Below are 18,558 nucleotides of genomic sequence, written 5' to 3'. Positions count from 1 at the left end.
ACGCAGTTACAAGAGTCAACCAATGAAGACGAAGCATTTCCGAGGTTTTCCGCTTTCCCCGAAGTTCTTGACAGATCCGACTTCAGATTGAGAGAATTCAAGATGGCTGCTACAGGTAAGAGTTTAACTTGTATCCTAATTGTATTAAAACGCTGTCACGGAATCAGACTTTGCTTTTATCCTGACAGATGTATAGAGACAGCGGTGTCTTGCTGTTTTACGCATGTCAATTAAAAAATTAAGGGTATCGTATTTTGGGAAGGTACCAGAAGTAGGCAACAAGCTGACGCGGTGGTAAACCCCCCCCCAAGTTGGCTAACATTAGCTGGCTAAGAGTAGGCAGCATAAAAGCACAGTAAAGCTAGTCACTGAGTTAGCCAGATAATCTCCTCTCCCAGTCCAGTCAGCACTTAGCCAGCTAGCTCCCACAGTTTCAAGCCCAGCTGAGGGGAATTTACAAAAGCGTTGATAACTTTGCGACGTTAGCATTACATTTCTCACCTTCTTGCAACTATGCTAACGTTACCAATAAAAGTAGTTGGCTAGTTAGCTTAAGTCGTTTAAGTGGCGACCCGAGAGAAACATGGCCTCCCAAAATTCGAAATGTCATATTGAACAGCAGGCAAATCCCTTGCTAAGCTAACTGGCTAACGTCAGCTAGCCTTAGCATCATGCGAGTAGTTAGCTAGTTGGTTGGTTTGCAACTTTGTCCGTCAGCACTTCATTTCAGCATTATTTTTTCGAGCTTGGCGGGGTACATGGCAGATTTTATGATTTAGGGGAAACTCGGTATTATAGCTGTTTGTTCTGATAGGCAACCCTAGCCGTAACCTTAAACATCGTTGTCGTTTGACTGTGCCGCTAAATTACACGGGTGAAACTTAAAGCTAAGACCCGGTACATGCTAGTCTCTGTTGTAAATTATCGCCTGTCATAATCCGAAACAAAATAATTGTGTTCCTCCCCTTGGACGAATATTTACGCTATACCTCGTGGGAATGAGAGCTCGCCACTGTTCGTTTGGTGTATCCACCATACACAGCATTTTCAATAACATTATGAAGTCACATTTTTCAAGTACTTGCCATCCAGCAGACTAGTGATTCTTGTTATTCAAGACATGAAGCTATCCCTGCTCAGCTGTCAGCATGTTTAGCTTTTGGATTCACCTTTCATTACAGGGGCAATGTTGCCTCACCACCCTCCCTCCACATCAATGTATTTTTCCTTGATAATTCAATAGTCATCAAACGCTATTATCTGCCAGTAATCAGTGTTATCTACTATTTCATCATAATTTGTGGTAATGTATAATTTGGCATTTGCTGACAGTTTGACTTTATTGGCCCCATGGGGATTTTTTTTTTTTCACAGTTCAATACATCTCAGTGAAAATCAACATAACACTATACACACGTCATCACACAGTACAACACAACAGCATACAACAACGACAGGCAAAAGAACCTGAAGACAGTAATTGTAGTTCCCTCAGCGAGTCACCCTGTTCAGAGCTGCGGGTACCAGCCTTTTTTGCCCAGTTGAGCCCCTCTGCACCTCAGGGACCCACACCTTCGCCCAGGGGGGAGTACAGTGAAGTGGTGATTGAGTGGATGTGTGATGTCCTGTGTTATTGTATGTGCAACATACATGATGGTCTTACGGTTGAGCTCCAAGAGGTTGGGTGTTGGGAAACCTATTATCTTGATTAAGTTATGATATATTGTATATTGGTTGTATTAAAGGAGACAACAACTGAAAGTGGTTGTCCTGATTCATGCCCTTTGCTGATATTGATAGATTGTACAGCTTTGTGCTGTATAGGATTGTCACAATTCTCAAAATCCACAATCTGATTTGACTTTCAACAGCTAGGCCATTTTTAGAGTATCGACTATTATTTGTAGAGAACAACACCTCATTGGTTGTAATTTTTTTTATGAAGCCAACCTGATACATTTTTTTCAACACAAACTAATTTGTATAATAAAACACTCAATTTAAAGTTGTAATAGAGCAAAATATGAAGAAAAACATAGTTCTTTATAGTTCTGTATAGTTTTTTAATTGCATCATAGGTCTCCCTGCTTTTAATAAAGGAAAATGAATGGTATCGTTCTGGAGTTTGGAATCCATAGTAACTACACAAATCTGATTAACTTTTTTGTGGGGGTTTCAATAGGCAAACTGAACATTAAGCCATGGTGACAGGCTTAGGATTTTGTAATGACTGGAAAAATGTGGATCCCCCTTTAAATCAAATCACTCATGAGAAGATACTCGTATGTCATTAATGAAAACCACCATCAACTTATCCTGGGTGTTTTCATCGCGAATAAAAACCTAACCCTAACACCCCCAAAATTGAAAACTCTCTTTGGTCGATTTAGGTTTGAAAAGGTGTTTGTTGATATTACTTCTTAGAAATCAACCTTAAAAAGTTCCACTGTCAACCCATGGTATCATCATGATTTCTGGGCCAAAAATCAGATCCACTTTATTTCCACAAGAGAGGTATATTGTCTGCAAACTGAAATATGTCCATGTTGTTGCAGGTTCGAAGTAAAGGACTAACTCTTTTGGATCCCACGGTGCATGAAGCTCTCCTGAGGTTGTGGTGTCTAATTCCTGCATCCCCCAGCTCCTCCCATCTCTCATCATGTCCTCCACCTCCTCCTCCTACTCTTCCTCGGGAGAGACTAGTCCAGAGGATGTACCCCGAGGTGGGGGCACGATCCGAGTCTACCTCCCCAATAAACAGAGGACAGTGGTGAGATGATTCTCTATACTGCTCTTTATCAATGACACAGCCGCCCTTTTCAGAAAAACACATTTTTACATATAACAAATATGAGTGAGTATAGTGTAACTACATTTTAGAGTAGGGATGTAACAATAAACAGAATTTTGCGATATTGCATAAAATAATGTTTCAGTACTGTCAAGGGACTGTGTTTATCTACCAACATATCTCATTTTTTTGCTTGTAAATTTCATGGATCTGACGAGGAAAAATCAGTATAAATGCATTCTGCTCTCTCTCATTGTCATCGTATTGTTCTGTTGGAACAGCAGAGGGCGCAATCATACTGCTTAAGAAGACAGACTCAAGCTGTTAGCTCACACATTAGCCTTGGTAATGTCTGTTTTTGGCAGTGTTTGAGCTGTAGTAATTCTCTGACCTCTTCGCACCGCCCTCTTCTCCTCTCTCCCGGTCTTGTGCTGCTCTTGTCGGGGTCACTCATCCTCCGGAGCTGCCCTTTGCTGCAAGAGTGTCTCTCGGCTCATTAGGTGGAGCAAACAGGCTGCCATTGCTCTGCCACCCAGCCTGTCTGCTTCACCTAGCGCTAAACAATTCATGGCTACTTTTTACACATGCATAGGTCATGGCCAGCTGCTTTTATGTTACTATAGAAGGAAAGCAGAAGTACCTCAAGTAAAAAGTACAAATAAATTGCAAACAATTTATTTGTAAATAAATGCTGTAAACATCAGATTTATTATTAGAACATTGTTCAAGTTATCTTTTTCTTTGTTTTATTTTTTTACCATCATGATAAATATTGTATCATGGACTATTTATAGTGATGATATCATACTGTGAGTTTTTGGTATTGTTACTTCCCTATTATAGAGTGATAGTTGACTATTACCACCTCTGTGGAAAAAGTTACTCTAGCACTGATGGTTGTAACTAGTAATTACTCACACTGAATATGACATCTTTCACATGTGATGAGTAAGCTTGTGGACAGTTGGTGTCAGGTTCCACAGATGGTGTGTAATTTTTGCTGTGCTAGAAATGCATATATACAATTACCTTGTGTAGTGATATCAATGGATCAGCAGCTGTGTTTGACTGACATCTCACAGTGTTGGCTCAAATAACTTTGTTGTGGTCAGAACAGGAATATACTATTATCCGAGAAATAAATGATCTGTACACTGGACTCAAGATCTAGTCTGCGGGAGCTTCTGTCAAAAATGAATCATGTGAAGTGTCTCTGTCAATTCAATGTGCAGCTGTCCTATACCTTTCAATCTGCCTCCTTGTTACCTTTTTTACATAGCCAATGAATGTCAGTTCAAAGGCACACATGCTCAAATACAGTTTCCTGTTCTCAGGTGAATGTTCGCCAAGGACAGACTGTGCACGAGAGTCTAGATAAAGCACTTAAAGTGAGAGGTCTAAGCCAAGAGTGCTGTGCTGTATTTCGCCTTCTGGAAGGGTAAGATTGCATTATTGTCTGCATGAATGTCCTCCCACACCATAGAAATAATGGGTTGCATTCCTTATTGCCTACAGAAAAGATCAAGAGACAACACCAAACAATTATCATAAGTCTCAGATCACTGTATTGTACAGTGCGGTTTGTAGATATATTTGTGAACTATTGAGACTGATGCAAAAGTATTGTGGTGCAAAACTGAAGTAAAAATACAGTACCTACATATAGACATTACTTTTGTCATGTGTGTTTTAAACATCATGTGCTAAACTATATTTTACTACATATTTATGACAAAAAACATTAACATTAATAACCAACAAAACAACCTCAGATTTGGAAGTTTATAGGTTTTAAAAGTGATAATATGTACAAACTTTTCTTTTTGATTATGTTTTTCACTTACTCACATCTTTTCCTCTCCAGTCGTAAGAGACTGACAGATTGGGACACAGACATCACTCCTCTGGTTGGAGAGGAGCTTTTAGTTGAGGTCCTGGATGATATTCCCCTCACCATGCACAACTTTGTAAGTAGCTATCAAACACACCTACCCTGTGTACAGGTTTATGGCTTCAATGAAATGCCTTCTATTAACAGAATACTAACCCATCTGGAACTTTTAGTACAGACCCAACAAATGTCACTTCATCAGTTTTTCAGTGAAAATGGCAATTGTGATGCAAAAACTAAATTGGTATCATTTTGCAATCATATCTGTCAAAATAATTGCCATATATTTTGTCTTTGTTTTGTTTTTTTGGCCATGTCATGCAGCCCTTCCTAAATAGTGGTGTTATTGCTGCTGTAAAGTGAGCATTTTGCGATCTCTTTATCTGTGCAGGTACGGAAAACCTTCTTCAAGCTGGCTTACTGTGATTTTTGCCACAAGTTTCTTTTTAACGGCTTCAGATGTCAGACATGTGGCTACAAATTTCACCAGCACTGCAGTAGCAAGGTCCCTACTGTGTGTGTGGACATGGATACAGTGAGCAAACGGTGAGTTGAATAAATGTTCAGGATAATGCAGTAAAGCTCTTCGGTTTATTAGTGGGTTTAGGCACTTGGTGATCTTATACAAGTAAAGGGCACCAAGTGCCTTTCTGTTCATATGATGCTAACAATGGCCAGAGGTATTTTCCAACTTGCTGCTGTCAGCTTAGCATACCTACCACCCCTAGCATGGATGGGGTGGAAGGGGAAAGCTGAATTTCCCACTTGAACTCTGAGTTTTTCTTGACATACATGTGTTCAAAATAAAATAAACGGTACCTGCTTTAATAGATGGAAAAACATCTTGGTGCAAATTCCCCTTCCCAGCTTTTTCAGGAGCAGTAAGCCACATTTCATTGTCTTCCCCAGTTTTAGCATCTTCACTTTCTTTGTTTTTTGTCTTGGTTTTTTGTTTGCTTTAACATTCACAGTCAATAGTTTAGGACTAGACCAGCAGAAAAAAGGCAATATTAAAGACAAGTATTCACTCAGTGAAGAAGGAAAAACTCCCCAACATCGTTGGTGCTGAGGTGTAAATCATCAAAACAAACATGCAGCCATTATCCAGTGTCAAGGGTCCACAGATGAACACGATCATGTCAGAATGTGTTACTGTTTTATAATCATTATCATACCAGTTCGACTTTTGATCTTTGTGTCTTTGTTATTCACCTGTTTTATGAGGTGATATAGTCAGTGTTTGTTTGCCAGTGTCAGCTTTATCATGTCAGAATCACTTTTAGGGCTGCAGCTATCGAATATTTTTAGAATCAGGTATTCTACCAATTATCCCATCGCTCAATCGAGTAATCTAATAAAAAATAATTTTGCATTATTAAACAACAATACCAAATAATGCATAACGAAAATGACAGGCCTGTTAAATAGACCAAGCAATTGGCTTTTATTCCTGAAAAAAACATACAGGTATTACACAGTAAGGGTGTGTGTTTGCTTGTGTGTGCACTCATGCGTGAGGGAGAGTGAGAGAGACGAGGTGTGTGTGTGTGTGTGTGTGTGTGTGTGTGTGTGTGTGTGTGTGTGTGTGTGTGTGTGTGTGTGTGTGTGTGTGTGTGTGTGTGTGTGTGTGTGTGTGTGTGTGTGTGTGCGTGCGTGCGTGCGTGTGTTGAAAGGAGTTATTTGGTGTAGGCTATTACTCTCTTGCAATTTAACACAAATTAGTTTCCACATCTTAACATGATATCTAGTCATAGCGACATCAGGCTACAGCCTCTACAAATACCATACACTCTAACTAGCGATGGTAGGCTACGTTGAATTAGCTAACATCAATGTTTACATTAGCTTGTGTCGGCGACGCTTGGTGAGCTGGTGTTAACAACTGGATGCTTTCGGTTCAGATGTTGAATCATTGTTGACGTGCTGTTGTGGTATGCCAGTTCTGCTTTGCAGTAGACACATTGCACTTTGTTATCTTCTTTTTTAAGTGTGAAATGATCCCAAACTTTGGACCTTCTCTGTCTTTTACGGACGGTTTCTTGGCTCTCCGCCATTGCGCCCACTCAATTCTGAACGTAGTGGTGTGTGTCCGCAATAACAGTCCGTGTGAAAAAGTGATCCCTGAGCTAAGCAGGCCACATAACGCGGGTGATAGGAATTAAACAAAGTCTCGAGGCATAGAATTTGCTTCGATCATTTTTTGTAATCAAATTATTTGAGTTACTTGAGTAATCGTTTCAGCTCTAATCACTTTTGTCATTGGAAGAGAGGTTGTTGAGGTTGTTTTTTTTCTTCAGTTTTTTGGAAAGAAAACAACATCAAGCACTGAATTGTTCAGTTGGTGTGTGGTTTCTGATGTGCGTTTTTTTTTTATCATCTGGCCTTCATCTTTGAGTCAGAGAGCCTGTGTTAATAGAGCAGTAATTTCACATAATCAGAGGTGCACTAACTTGAAGTCTATAAATGAGTGTCCCTGTTGACACCTGGTTTCATTATGTCTCTTTGGTCTTGTCCCATCCCTTTTACTATGTTTTGTCCAGGTGTGATCCCAATCCCTGCTCAGATGAGTACCCACAGATATTATTGCCAGAAAATTCCCCATCACAAAGCAACCTAGCCTTAACCCCAGAGCCTGCAGGGTAAGCTCCCATACTAAAAGCATATTTAGATTAAAGCAGTATAGACTTAATCAGTGAAACTGATATTCAAATACATGTTGTGACTTTTTTTACTTTCCACTCAGGATGGACCTCCTGTCCCCGACTTCGGCCTTTCGCTTCCCCATGCCGGGTGGAGATGGCCAGTCTTTACAGAGGCATCGCTCCACCTCCACTCCCAATGTTCATATGGTCAGCACAGTGGGCCCTGCTGGTGCCAGCATTATAGAGGTCAGTGTTGGCTGCTTGGTCCATGTTTTGATTGGTTGCTACTTGTATGTAGTCATGTAACTGTTCAACTGAACAGGTAAACTATGTTAACCATTGCCTATAAAACCAAAATCCCACCTGGTGCAGAGAAAAGAAATTCCGGAGTACGGTATGCACCTGTAACGTTCAGCTTTGACTAGCTTTATGATACAATTTTCATCATAAATAGTCTGTTAGTTTGGTAGACAGTGTTTTGCTTCTGGTGTAAACTGATAATATGGCCATTTTCACACCAATCCAGTGGTTTAAAATTTTGGTCTTGATAAAGAAGGCATGAAAAACCATTGACTTCAATATCCTTACTAACCTGTGTATTAAGTTATCAAATTTGAATTGATGTGAACTGTGTCTCTTCTCCTTTTTAGGAAGCACTAAAATTCAACAACACAATTGGTACGTTTTAGATTTTTCTTCCTCATATTTCCTTCCCGTTTCAGAATTTGTCTTCATTTGCAGGGTCCAAAATTAGCACTCCTCAAATGCTGGTAAAAATCTACATTGGCAGGTAGTAAATGAGGTCACCTGCCATTGGTGGGTTTCTTAAATAGGCCTGCTTCATGACTAACTACACCACTACAACACATAGGTTTATTGATCATGTTTCTCTTTTTACATCTGCTCTGCACAATGGTGGTGGCATGCAACGAAAGACCCTCAACTGTGTCGCAATTCATGATGGACCCTTGGTGTCCACTGTTGCTACCATTATCTAGCTAGCTCCATGTTTCCATTCTGTGAAGAATTCAGGAGGACACCATAGTAACATTGAATGAATGGGAATTTTTTTGCAGAATGTAGTCCTGATTGGCAGGTAGCAATCAACTTTAACAGGTTTTAATGCTCCTATGCATTGTCCTGATTGCAAAAATGTCACTCTCAAAGAGCCTACAGCCCGAGGTTGACATGGAAAACCATCAGTTATAATCAGGAAAATGTATGTATCAAAAGTAAATAAATGAGAGGTTTCATTTGCTGCACCAAAGAACAGACTGATAAAGGGGAGAAATGCTCCTCTATGGCCTTAAAGTAGTCTCAAAACTTGCGCACATAAAAACCAATGGACCCTTGTCATTTTGACATGACATGTGGTGTCATTCTCCATTTGAAAAATTTTCAGCTCCTGTTTTCCCATTCCTGTAGGTCCTGAGCCCTCACCAAAGCCCTCCACCAGCCCACCTTCTTCTCTCGGGTCTCCAGGGAGGAGACCGCCCAAGTCTCCTTCAGAGCACAAGGAGCGCAAGCCCTCTTCGTCCGATGACAAAAAGAAAGTGGTATGTGGTCTTTAACCTCATTCACAGGCCATTGGTTGTCCTCAGACAAGTGATTAGAGAGTTAATAGTGACAGCAAAACCCTTGAAGGTTGGTTAAGTAAAAATTCCAGGTACTTATGGCGTGCATTAGTAGTTTAAAACATTCAGTCCATGTGTTGTTTCAGCACCGAGGGGGCTACAGAGACTCAAGTTACTACTGGGAAGTCCACTCAAGAGAAGTCAACATTCAGAAGAGGATAGGTGCTGGCTCCTTTGGAACAGTCTTCAAGGGCAAGTGGCACGGTGACGTGGCAATCAAGATCCTTAAAGTCACAGAGCCAACACCAGAGCAGTTACAGGCCTTCAAAAATGAAATGCAGGTCTTGAGGTGAGAAATGCTGTCCGTGTTTTACATAACTGAAAGTCTTTGAAAAGGGCACTGACAGCTGCAACAATGATAAATATGTTCGCACTCGTTATCGATAGCTGACGCTACTGATGCAACTTCTTTTGTAATCAGTAAAAATATTGAAAGAAAAAAAAGACCGTCAAGTGTATAATAATTTGGTGTGCACCAATTATAAGGATTTAATAACCCTACCTTCATTTTAATCTGATTGTGGATGAAAAACGGAATTTCTAACACTATTACCATTTCTCTTCTCTGCAGGAAGACCCGGCATGTCAACATCCTGCTGTTCATGGGCTACATGACTAAGCCCAACTTTGCCATCATCACACAGTGGTGTGAAGGCAGCAGCTTGTATCGCCATCTGCATGTCACAGAAACCAAGTTTGACACTATGCGTCGAATTGATGTGGCCAGACAGACAGCACAGGGCATGGAGTAAGACTTGGTGCTAGATTTCATTTCATCCTCACCACTTACCCACTGCTGACACTTACCCAACCAGACTAGACATCAAGTGTCAGTTTCATATAGTGTTTTTTCCAGTACACAACTTTCTGCCCTTTGTAGGAATTAACATTACTTTAGTAGAGATTAATTACTTTATGCTACACACATTTACATTTATGAAACTGTAAAGTTTCCTAATGAATTTAAATCTGTTCAGATGTTGTTTAACTTGTTCCAAAAGGTTCCATCACATTGTGCACAAGTATAGAATTTGATCTCAGTAATTTCCAGGTCTGGATAGTTGTGGAAAAAAAGAAAAGTTAGAGTGGAATAGTTCTAGACTGTCGCCCCTATCCTGTTTCTAAAATATAAATGTCAGAATTTCTAAAACTGAATTGATCGTACTAGCAGAGTGTTTTTCATGGCGTTTGGATGATGGATGTTGTTGATATATGGCTATCGCTTTGTATGGCGGAGTCCTAACTTGCATTAGTAGATTCATGTTCATTCAGTCATGTTTGTTTTTTAATACAGTGTTGCCTTTAAGATGGGTCACAGTATTGAATGTTGGAAATCTGACTCACCCCTTAATTACAGGGATTTATTTGGATTCTCAGAATCTTTTGATGATGGAATGGATTGTAGATGCTGAAAATCCAAAATTCATTGCAGTTGTGCATTGAAAAATGTCGTTCTTCAACTTTGGTCAGAGTGGTGAACCCCACCTCATCCTTGCTTGTGAACGACTGAGCCTTTTGAGGATGCCCCTTTCATACCCAGTCATCATCATCATCCCACCACCTGTCAACGATGAACATGTTTACCTGTTGAATTTTCCAAACAGGTGCTTTTGGGGCATTCCAAAACTTTCCCAGTCTTTTGTTTCCTCTGTCCCAACTTGTTTGAAATGGGTTTCTGGCATCAAATTCAGAATGAGTATTCATTTACAAAACAAGTGAACCTGAATGAATAAATCTACAGAGAAGCCTGGAAAAGTATTTAAAAAAAAAAAAAAATGAAATGGAAAATGTGTATGAACCCTGGTTTCAATTATGGTCTGAAAAGTAAAATGAAGGAATTGATTGTCAGACATTGTGCAGGAGGCACTCGTGTAGTAATGGTAAAAGTTAAAGACACTGTTGCTTTCTGGTACTGCAGAGGGTCAATCATTTAAATCTAGTCTTGTCAAAGCTTTGCCTACACAGATGAAATCAATGATTTTGACTTTTTTTTTTCTCTTTCAGTTATCTTCATGCAAAGAACATAATTCATCGAGATCTGAAATCAAACAGTATCCTTTTTTTGTCCAGTGATAGCTTTTAATTATGTAGTTATCGCTATACGATTTTTGTGCTTAGACTGCTGTAGACTAGACTGATAACTACAAAGGCAAATTTGAACACCAGTGACTGCAGCTAGCAGACAGGTTTATCCGCAAATAACCTTTATTTAGCAGACATGTATAGAACAGTCAAAGTATTAGGACAGGAATGTGTTTATTATTTGTCTCTGTACTCTGTGGTACATTGGCTTTGAAATAAAACAATGACTTGGTAAGGTAGTATAAGACACATTGCCCTGTTTTTACATAGGTAACTAATACCATGAACATGTACACTATTTGTCGTGATATTTCCTGAGCTCTGCTGCTAGATATTTTTCTCCACGAGGGCTGGACTGTTAAGATCGGTGACTTTGGCTTAGCCACAGTGAAGTCTCGTTGGAGCGGCTCTCAACAGGTAGAACAGCCCAGTGGATCCATTCTCTGGATGGTAAGCCTCTCTTTATTGCATATGATTACTTTGATTCAATGAAGACACATCCAGTAAAATGACTGGGATTTTTATAAAAGAATTCCATAAAGGAAGATAGGTGGCTAAAAAAATTGATTCACATCATCTCAATTACTCTCCTACGATTCAGAATCGATTCATAAATGTCAGAAATCAATTTTCTAAGTGTTTATTGATAACATGATGTTGACCGAACAAAAACAGCAGGACTTGAACTGCAGGGGAAGTACAGAGTTATCTTGAAGTTCATCTTCAAGCAAGGCAGCGTTTGCAATTGTTTCTTTTATTTAATGACTGGATAATCACCTTTGCAAGACAAACATTAAGCGGGCCACATTTTTTTTTGAGCACTTCTTATGCCGTCACAAGATGTTACGATGTAATGTTAACGGAGCAGAGCAGCGGTCTGCAGGAACAAACACGACCAGCTGACAACCGCTAACAAACACACACCACAGCATTCAACATGTGAAACAAACTCTGTGGTGAAGAAAATAAGTCTGCTCAGTTTGTTTTTCCTCAAAAACTCTGCTTCTGCTCAGCGTCTTGTACAACAATGGCCCTCTGGAGCTAACAGAGAGTGTAGCAGAGAGGCTGCTCATGCTGCTGGACTTAAAACGTTAATAACACAGCAGAGCACACCCCCTTATTTTGTTATTTTGTTGGCATGTATGCTTTCAAATTATCTAATAGATGCAGTTAACTTTTTTTAAGTAAAAGGGCTGCAGAGCATTTAACTTTATTTCCAATTGTGTTTCATATTGAATTTCAACAGATTAAGGACACCAGTGAATGGACTTGGATGTATCTTGTGGTTTCGTCTGTCTCTCAGAATAATTCTCTCTGTATGTTTAATGATCTAATTTGACATGATGCACCTTACTACATAAATGTTGATGTAAATGTAGATAATTGTATTGTTAACCTTTTCAATACTTTAAAATTAAATTTCATATCCATACATGCAGCCGAGTACTGTACGTTGGCATATACACCGATCAGCCACAACTTTAAAACCCCCTACTTAATATTGTGCAGGTTCCCCTTGTGCAGCCAAAACAGGTCTGACCTGTCAAAGCATGGTCTGAAACCTCTGAGGGTGTCCTGTGGTGTCTGGCACCGGGACGTTTGTAGTGGATCCTTTGGGTCCTGTATGTAGGGAGGTGGAGCCTCCATGGATCAGACTTGTTCTAGCACATCCCACAGATGTTCAATCAGATTGGGATCTGGTGAATTTGGGGGGCAAGTCAACAGCATTGGGCTTTTCATTGTGTTTCTCAAGCCATTCCTGAGCAGTTGTTGTGGTGGGTCAGTGCGCATTGTCTTGCTGCTGGGCCACTGCCATCAGGGAGTGCCATGCCATGAGGGGGTTTACTTGGTCGACAACAATGTTTGGATGGGTGGTGTCTGTCAAGTGGCGTCCACGTGAATGCCAGGACCCAAAGTTTACCAGCATTAGATTTCATTGTAACAAGATGATCTGTGTTACCCACATCACCTGGCAGTGGTTTTAATGTTGTGCCTGACCAGTGTATATGTTTGTTGTATTTGAGACGTAACAGCTAAATTAGGATAACCAGTCATGTGTAATTTATTGTTAGATTTTTGAAAGTCATTACACAAAGCAGTTTATGAATTAAATTAAAATTAATTATAAATGATTAATGCTTATTTTTGTCTTTTTGTTCTTTTCAATTAATCCTAAGGCTCCCGAGGTGATCCGAATGCAGGACAGCAACCCATATACGTTCCAGTCAGATGTATATGGCTATGGAGTAGTACTGTTCGAGCTGATGTCAGGGACCCTGCCTTACTCCAATATCAACAACAGAGATCAGGTTACATGAGACTACTCCTCTTTATGTTCACACAACACTGACACAGTCTCATCTGATTATCCCAAATTATCTTTCGCACATGATGAAGTGTCTTCACTTTTACCCTCTCTGGTGTTTATACCAGTTGAAAACACAATTTATCTTCCAATCATGAGGAACAGCTGGCTATCACCAAATGCCATATACACTACTGTGTAAGTATTGTTAGTAGTCTATTTGGGTTGCATGCTTCTAACAATCTGCACCACATACTAAGCATCTATAGCCACAAGATGCTATAGGTGGCACAGGAGCAAATTTCTCAACCACCACTGCAAAAGACCTGTGTTTACTTGCGGATAGGGCTACTGTACATCCAGCTTGGTTGTGTGTCCCACTTAATTCTAGTGGCAGGTAGTAACCTTTTTCTCTGCATTTGAGATTTTGTGATATGTTGCAACACTTAACCCCCAGATTAGAAGATGATTGTAGCCATCCTAGACAATGCTCATGGTTCCACCAGGCGCGCCACGCCACATTTTAGATTTGTCCGTCTGCTCTGCAAATAATACACGCTGAGACTATTTTTTACAAAAGGGGGCAGAAGTCACATCAAGCTGCACAGAGCAGATCAAGCCAGGCAGGAAGTCAGACACAGGTACAGCATAGAGCATCTGGTCAATTTTCAAAATAAAACACCCTTTGTAGCCTCAGGATCTACAGCATAACAACGATATACATAATTAAAACAGAAAAAGCATGAAACATTTAACTAAGTAGCCTACTCATCTGTAGTAGAAACACAAGTCTGAGCAAGTCAACCATATCAGGCAGGCATGTTGCTCCACTTCTGAAATGCTGTGCATCACACATGCACGGTCATAGTTGGGTGCCTGGTGGAATCAGTGCATAACTGTTGCAAAAGAGGAAATTTCGCATCAGTCGATCGTATGCATTTTATATTCTAAATTTGAGAAATAATTGTTTAATGTACAAAGTGTGACATTGAAATTGCTTGTTTTGTCTGACCAATAGTTCAATCAAACTGGAGATACTCAGTAAACACTGATGTAAAACAGAGAAGCAGCAAATCATCAGTGGATGAGCTGAAGCATGTGATTATTTGGCATTTTTGCTTGAGAAATTAAAAGATATGTTGATTGTCAAAATAGTTGCAAATACGTTTTCTGGTGAGCGATTAATTGACTGACTGTTCTAGCTTTAATTTCATCTTCCATACATCATCAATATTTAGAGCAGATTTTAATGGGGTTTTGGTCATTGCCGTTCCAATGGTTGTGGAAGTACTCTGGAACAAATTGCCTCACTAACTGACCAACAGATGGATACATCACATTATATTGTGGCTGTCTCACATTCGCCTGCCGTATCAAATGAAGGCTTTTAAACCTGGTGGCAAAAATCTTTCAACTTGTTTTTTCTCTACATAATTACTCTTAATGGCAGAGTTCCTGTGACTGATTTCAAGTAACTGTGCCCTTTTTGTCTCTTTCTCAGATAATCTTCATGGTTGGACGCGGTTACTTGTCTCCAGACCTCAGTAAGCTGTATAGTACCTCACCCAAGTCAATGAAAAGGCTGATCATTGACTGCCTGAAGTTCAAACGTGATGAGAGGCCCCTGTTTCCACAGGTGAGGAATGTATTTGTTACATATGAGCCAAAAGCTACTCTACAAAATTACAATTAAAAAAACGAATGCCGACTCTTGAGACGACCTTCAGTGTTTTTTGTGTTGTTAGTGGTCAACATAGGGGAGGGAGGGTGAGGCGGGGGATACTTCATGGGTTGCAATCTGCAACCTCACCGCTAGATGCCACTAAATCCTTCACACTGGACCTTTAATCCAGGCTATCCATTTGTGGTGTGAGATGCTGTGTGCCTTTTGCCATTTTACTTATTGGTGTAATACGTTGACACTGCTATGCTCCATCTGTCATATATATCTTTTAAAAAGTTGTGGAAATGCAAGAATGATACAAATGTACTTGTGATAAGAAATTTAATTTAAATGCTGATAATGGCGACATATAAACAGTATAATCAGTAGATAGAGCGCATCCACACTTGTCTGTAAACAGGAAAAACAACCAGGTGGCTTAAGGGTGACGACCACATGAATATGAACGCTGTACTTAAATGTCATTAACAGCTGTCTTTACATTTGGTTTTCCTTCACCAGATCCTGGTAGCCATTGAGCAGGTTCAAGACCTGCTGCCAAAAATTGAACGGAGTCGTTCGGAGCCATCGCTCCATCGGGCCGTCCATGCAGAGGACCTGAACCCCCTCCTGTTCCACACCACCAGGCTGATGCCCCTTTAAGCTCCTGACAGCACTGGGCAGATAGGCCGATACCCTGTGCAACCCCACAGCATTTCATGCCTCAGAGAGGCCACAGGCTGACTGTCCTGACAGACCGCCATTCCTAAACTCAGTCCCCACCCCTGCAGTGCCCTGGAGCTGCAGCACTCGGCGCAAAAATCTGTATATGCAAAAAGAACCGTAACAAATAATTTAGTCTTTTCCGTTAAACAAGTGACAAAGATCTGCTAATTAGGAGAAATAATTGTCTGCTGTAATTAGTATGTTAAAATGCCTCTGCTCAGTCCTTGAGAAAGAGAGAAAAGCCATCAAACAGGTTGAGAAGCATTCGATATTCTGATCTATGAGGAGGTCATTTCTGTTGTTTTGAGAAAAAGTAAAAAATAGACGTGTTTTGCACATCAAAACTGTGTTGCCGATTTTCAGTGGTAAAATAGTCATAATCAGATGTTTAAGCAGCACTGTGATCATAGCCAAAATTTTAAATCAGTTCATTAGCCATAATGCTAGAGCTGCTGGTTCAGGTCACTTGATCAGCTTGGCTGTCATGCCCCCCTTCAGTCAAATACAGTGTAAATTTAACCAGAGATCAGAGGTGTGAAAATAGTAATTTAAAGGAAATGGAGTTCCTGTTTGAGAATGTTTTGTAAAAGATATGACATTTTGTGTCAGTTGAAGCTCCAGTGTTTACTGCTTTGCAACTTCAGACACTGAATATGAGCTAGGGAAAAATGAAAATAGTTACTTTGGTGAAAGTGTCTATATCTTGAGAACTGAAAAAATATGTCAAGCAGGCACTCCATTGTCACTCAAATCACCAAGTTAACCATTGTCCCCCTTTTGTAGCAACGGACTCGGAAAGTCTGGACGGTGAACAATCTACCCCAGCAGGGCCTGGAAACATTGGCCATAATAAAAAAAAAAAATCCTGTATCACACTGCTGAGGTATGCACCTTGATTCAATTATTCCTCTGTTTGGTCTTAAAACATTATTGTTTGGGAACAATACAACAAACCAAGTTCAAATTGTTTTTACAAGTTTTCTTCAAAGTCTGTAAAAAAAGAAAGAAAGAAAGAAAGGAAGTCTTACCCATCTTGAGACACTGTTTATTCCTGAAACAAATTATTTTAATGTTACCTTTAATGTTATTGTGCTTACTCCACTGGGATTCTCTCAGCTTGTTGATAAATTCAGACTGAGAACAGGATTAAATTGTTTGGACCAATATATTTTCAGTGTACACAGAAGAGCTTTTCATATTATTGAATTTGTCAAACTGATATTTAACATTTGTAAGCCAAAAATACAGCCAATAGTTGTCCAGAGCATTAATTTTTTGCTGATTTTAACCCCCTTAAACCATGAGTTAATCACCACAGGGTGCTAACACCCAGCAGAATATTAACAACATGTAGAAAAAGATTCTGTAGCAAGAGAGTTCACGTAAGGGGCTTTGAATAGACAGCTTAGTATTGATTGATCCTACAACAAAGTTAACTGCTACACTTCAATATTGTGTGAAATTAGTGCTCATCATGCAAAGCTCTCAGCAGAGCACATTTGAAAAAGAACATGTAACTCTCGAGGCTTTTTACACCACTGATTCTTATCAGAATGTCATCATGCTCTAGACTGCAGGATTGCAGATAAGACCACTTCTACAAATGTTCTTTTTTTTTTTAATTCAGTCGTTTTTAGCCTAATTGGGAATTGACAGACTTTAGTCATTTGCAGTCTTAATGTAAAGATTAGTTGTGTTGCTGCTACAAGATAGTGAGTTGTCTGTCCAGTTTGTTTTCTAGCCCTCAGAGATGAGACATATTGGGACTGGAGTCTACTGACACAGCACACAGCCTACACTAGTCTTAAGAATGTATTCTTAATGCTCTCAAATGCTGCACCATGGATTAGCCACTGGTCGATATTTCACAGATATGCCCTCAGACATAAACTATTACTGTAGCTGTTGATGATGTATTAACACTGTGGGCAACTTGGTTAATTAGTCAGTCCATCTTGGACACACTATGGGAGGTGTGAGAAGTAATGGATGTTCTGCAAATACGAAAGGGTTCAGTGTGCTTCAAATGAACCGGGTTGTAAGACATGTAGTCAGACCACATCTAAAGGCGACGTGTTAAACTATTCTTAATGGCCACTGGCAGGATGATAAACCTGCTGTTATAGCTGCCAGTCTTTCTGCAAATTCTCTGTCTTGAATCAGCATGTATGAAAGGCATACATGCTGTTGCTCTACATTACATTCACAGTGATGGTAGTTGTGTGAGGAATGAAATGGAGCACTTGAAAGTGAAGTTCAAATGCTGCTTATTTTCACTTGGCAACAAACTGCATAAAGTGTGCATGGCTGTCCAATTTGTCTGTTTGAGAAAATCGAACCTAAAAATGGTCTGACCTACCCTCCACTGATCCCACTGTTTAAACGGGACTTTAAGGTACAATAAATGAGCGGATAAGCAATTCATTTGAAGCATAATGAGGCCTTACAATATGAACAAGCAAATCATGTTTTTGTTTTGCCAGTCTTCCCATTGTTCATGTTCATTGAGCTAGCTGGCTAGTTGAGAAGCATTAATGTATTGGTGTTTAGTGTAATGCGATCATTCTCAAACTGTTGGTTTTTGAGACTTGTCATTGTCTTGTCATGACTAGGACAATTGAAGAGGCTGTCATTATCAACTTCAACAGCTAAATCAGATTTAGAGGAGGAAGCATGGAAACCTGTTGATGGCAAGTAAAGCTCAGTGATCCAGTGTGGCATAGTGCTTTTGTGACATTGACAAACCTTTCTATGTGAACCTTGCACAGTCACCTTGTGCTTACATGTTTTTTGGATGCTTATACACCCCAAGTACTTAATGTGT

At 39.9% G+C, this 18,558-nt stretch overlaps 1 protein-coding gene across 1 annotated transcript; it reads left to right on the top strand.

Annotated features, from left to right (window-relative positions):
- The first annotated feature begins 40 nt into the window (after window positions 1-40).
- Window positions 41-16,726, top strand: araf (A-Raf proto-oncogene, serine/threonine kinase). The gene is made up of 16 exons (XM_073465657.1): window positions 41-115; window positions 2,556-2,770; window positions 4,126-4,229; window positions 4,656-4,758; window positions 5,074-5,228; window positions 7,223-7,321; window positions 7,426-7,570; window positions 7,975-8,002; window positions 8,750-8,880; window positions 9,045-9,247; window positions 9,530-9,706; window positions 10,963-11,009; window positions 11,372-11,490; window positions 13,218-13,349; window positions 14,847-14,981; window positions 15,531-16,726. Exons 2-16 carry the CDS (start codon window positions 2,660-2,662, stop codon window positions 15,669-15,671), a joined length of 1,830 nt encoding a protein of 609 aa, XP_073321758.1. The 5' UTR covers window positions 41-115; window positions 2,556-2,659; the 3' UTR covers window positions 15,672-16,726.
- The last annotated feature ends 1,832 nt before the right edge of the window (window positions 16,727-18,558 follow it).

The sequence above is a fragment of the Pagrus major genome, chromosome 5 (genome assembly GCF_040436345.1).
Source record: "Pagrus major chromosome 5, Pma_NU_1.0".
Lineage (NCBI taxonomy): Eukaryota > Metazoa > Chordata > Actinopteri > Spariformes > Sparidae > Pagrus > Pagrus major.
Note: the sequence above shows the minus strand (reverse complement) of the source record. Positions and strands in the feature narration are given on the sequence as shown.

Bases quoted from the DNA above. Each gene is read 5' to 3' on its own strand.
- araf (XM_073465657.1), top strand. From the start codon at position 2,660: ATGTCCTCCACCTCCTCCTCCTACTCTTCCTCGGGAGAGACTAGTCCA. The intron at 4,230-4,655 runs GTAAGATTGCAT...TTTCCTCTCCAG, and splicing joins GTATTTCGCCTTCTGGAAGG to TCGTAAGAGACTGACAGATT. The intron at 11,010-11,371 runs GTATCCTTTTTT...CTCTGCTGCTAG, and splicing joins TCGAGATCTGAAATCAAACA to ATATTTTTCTCCACGAGGGC.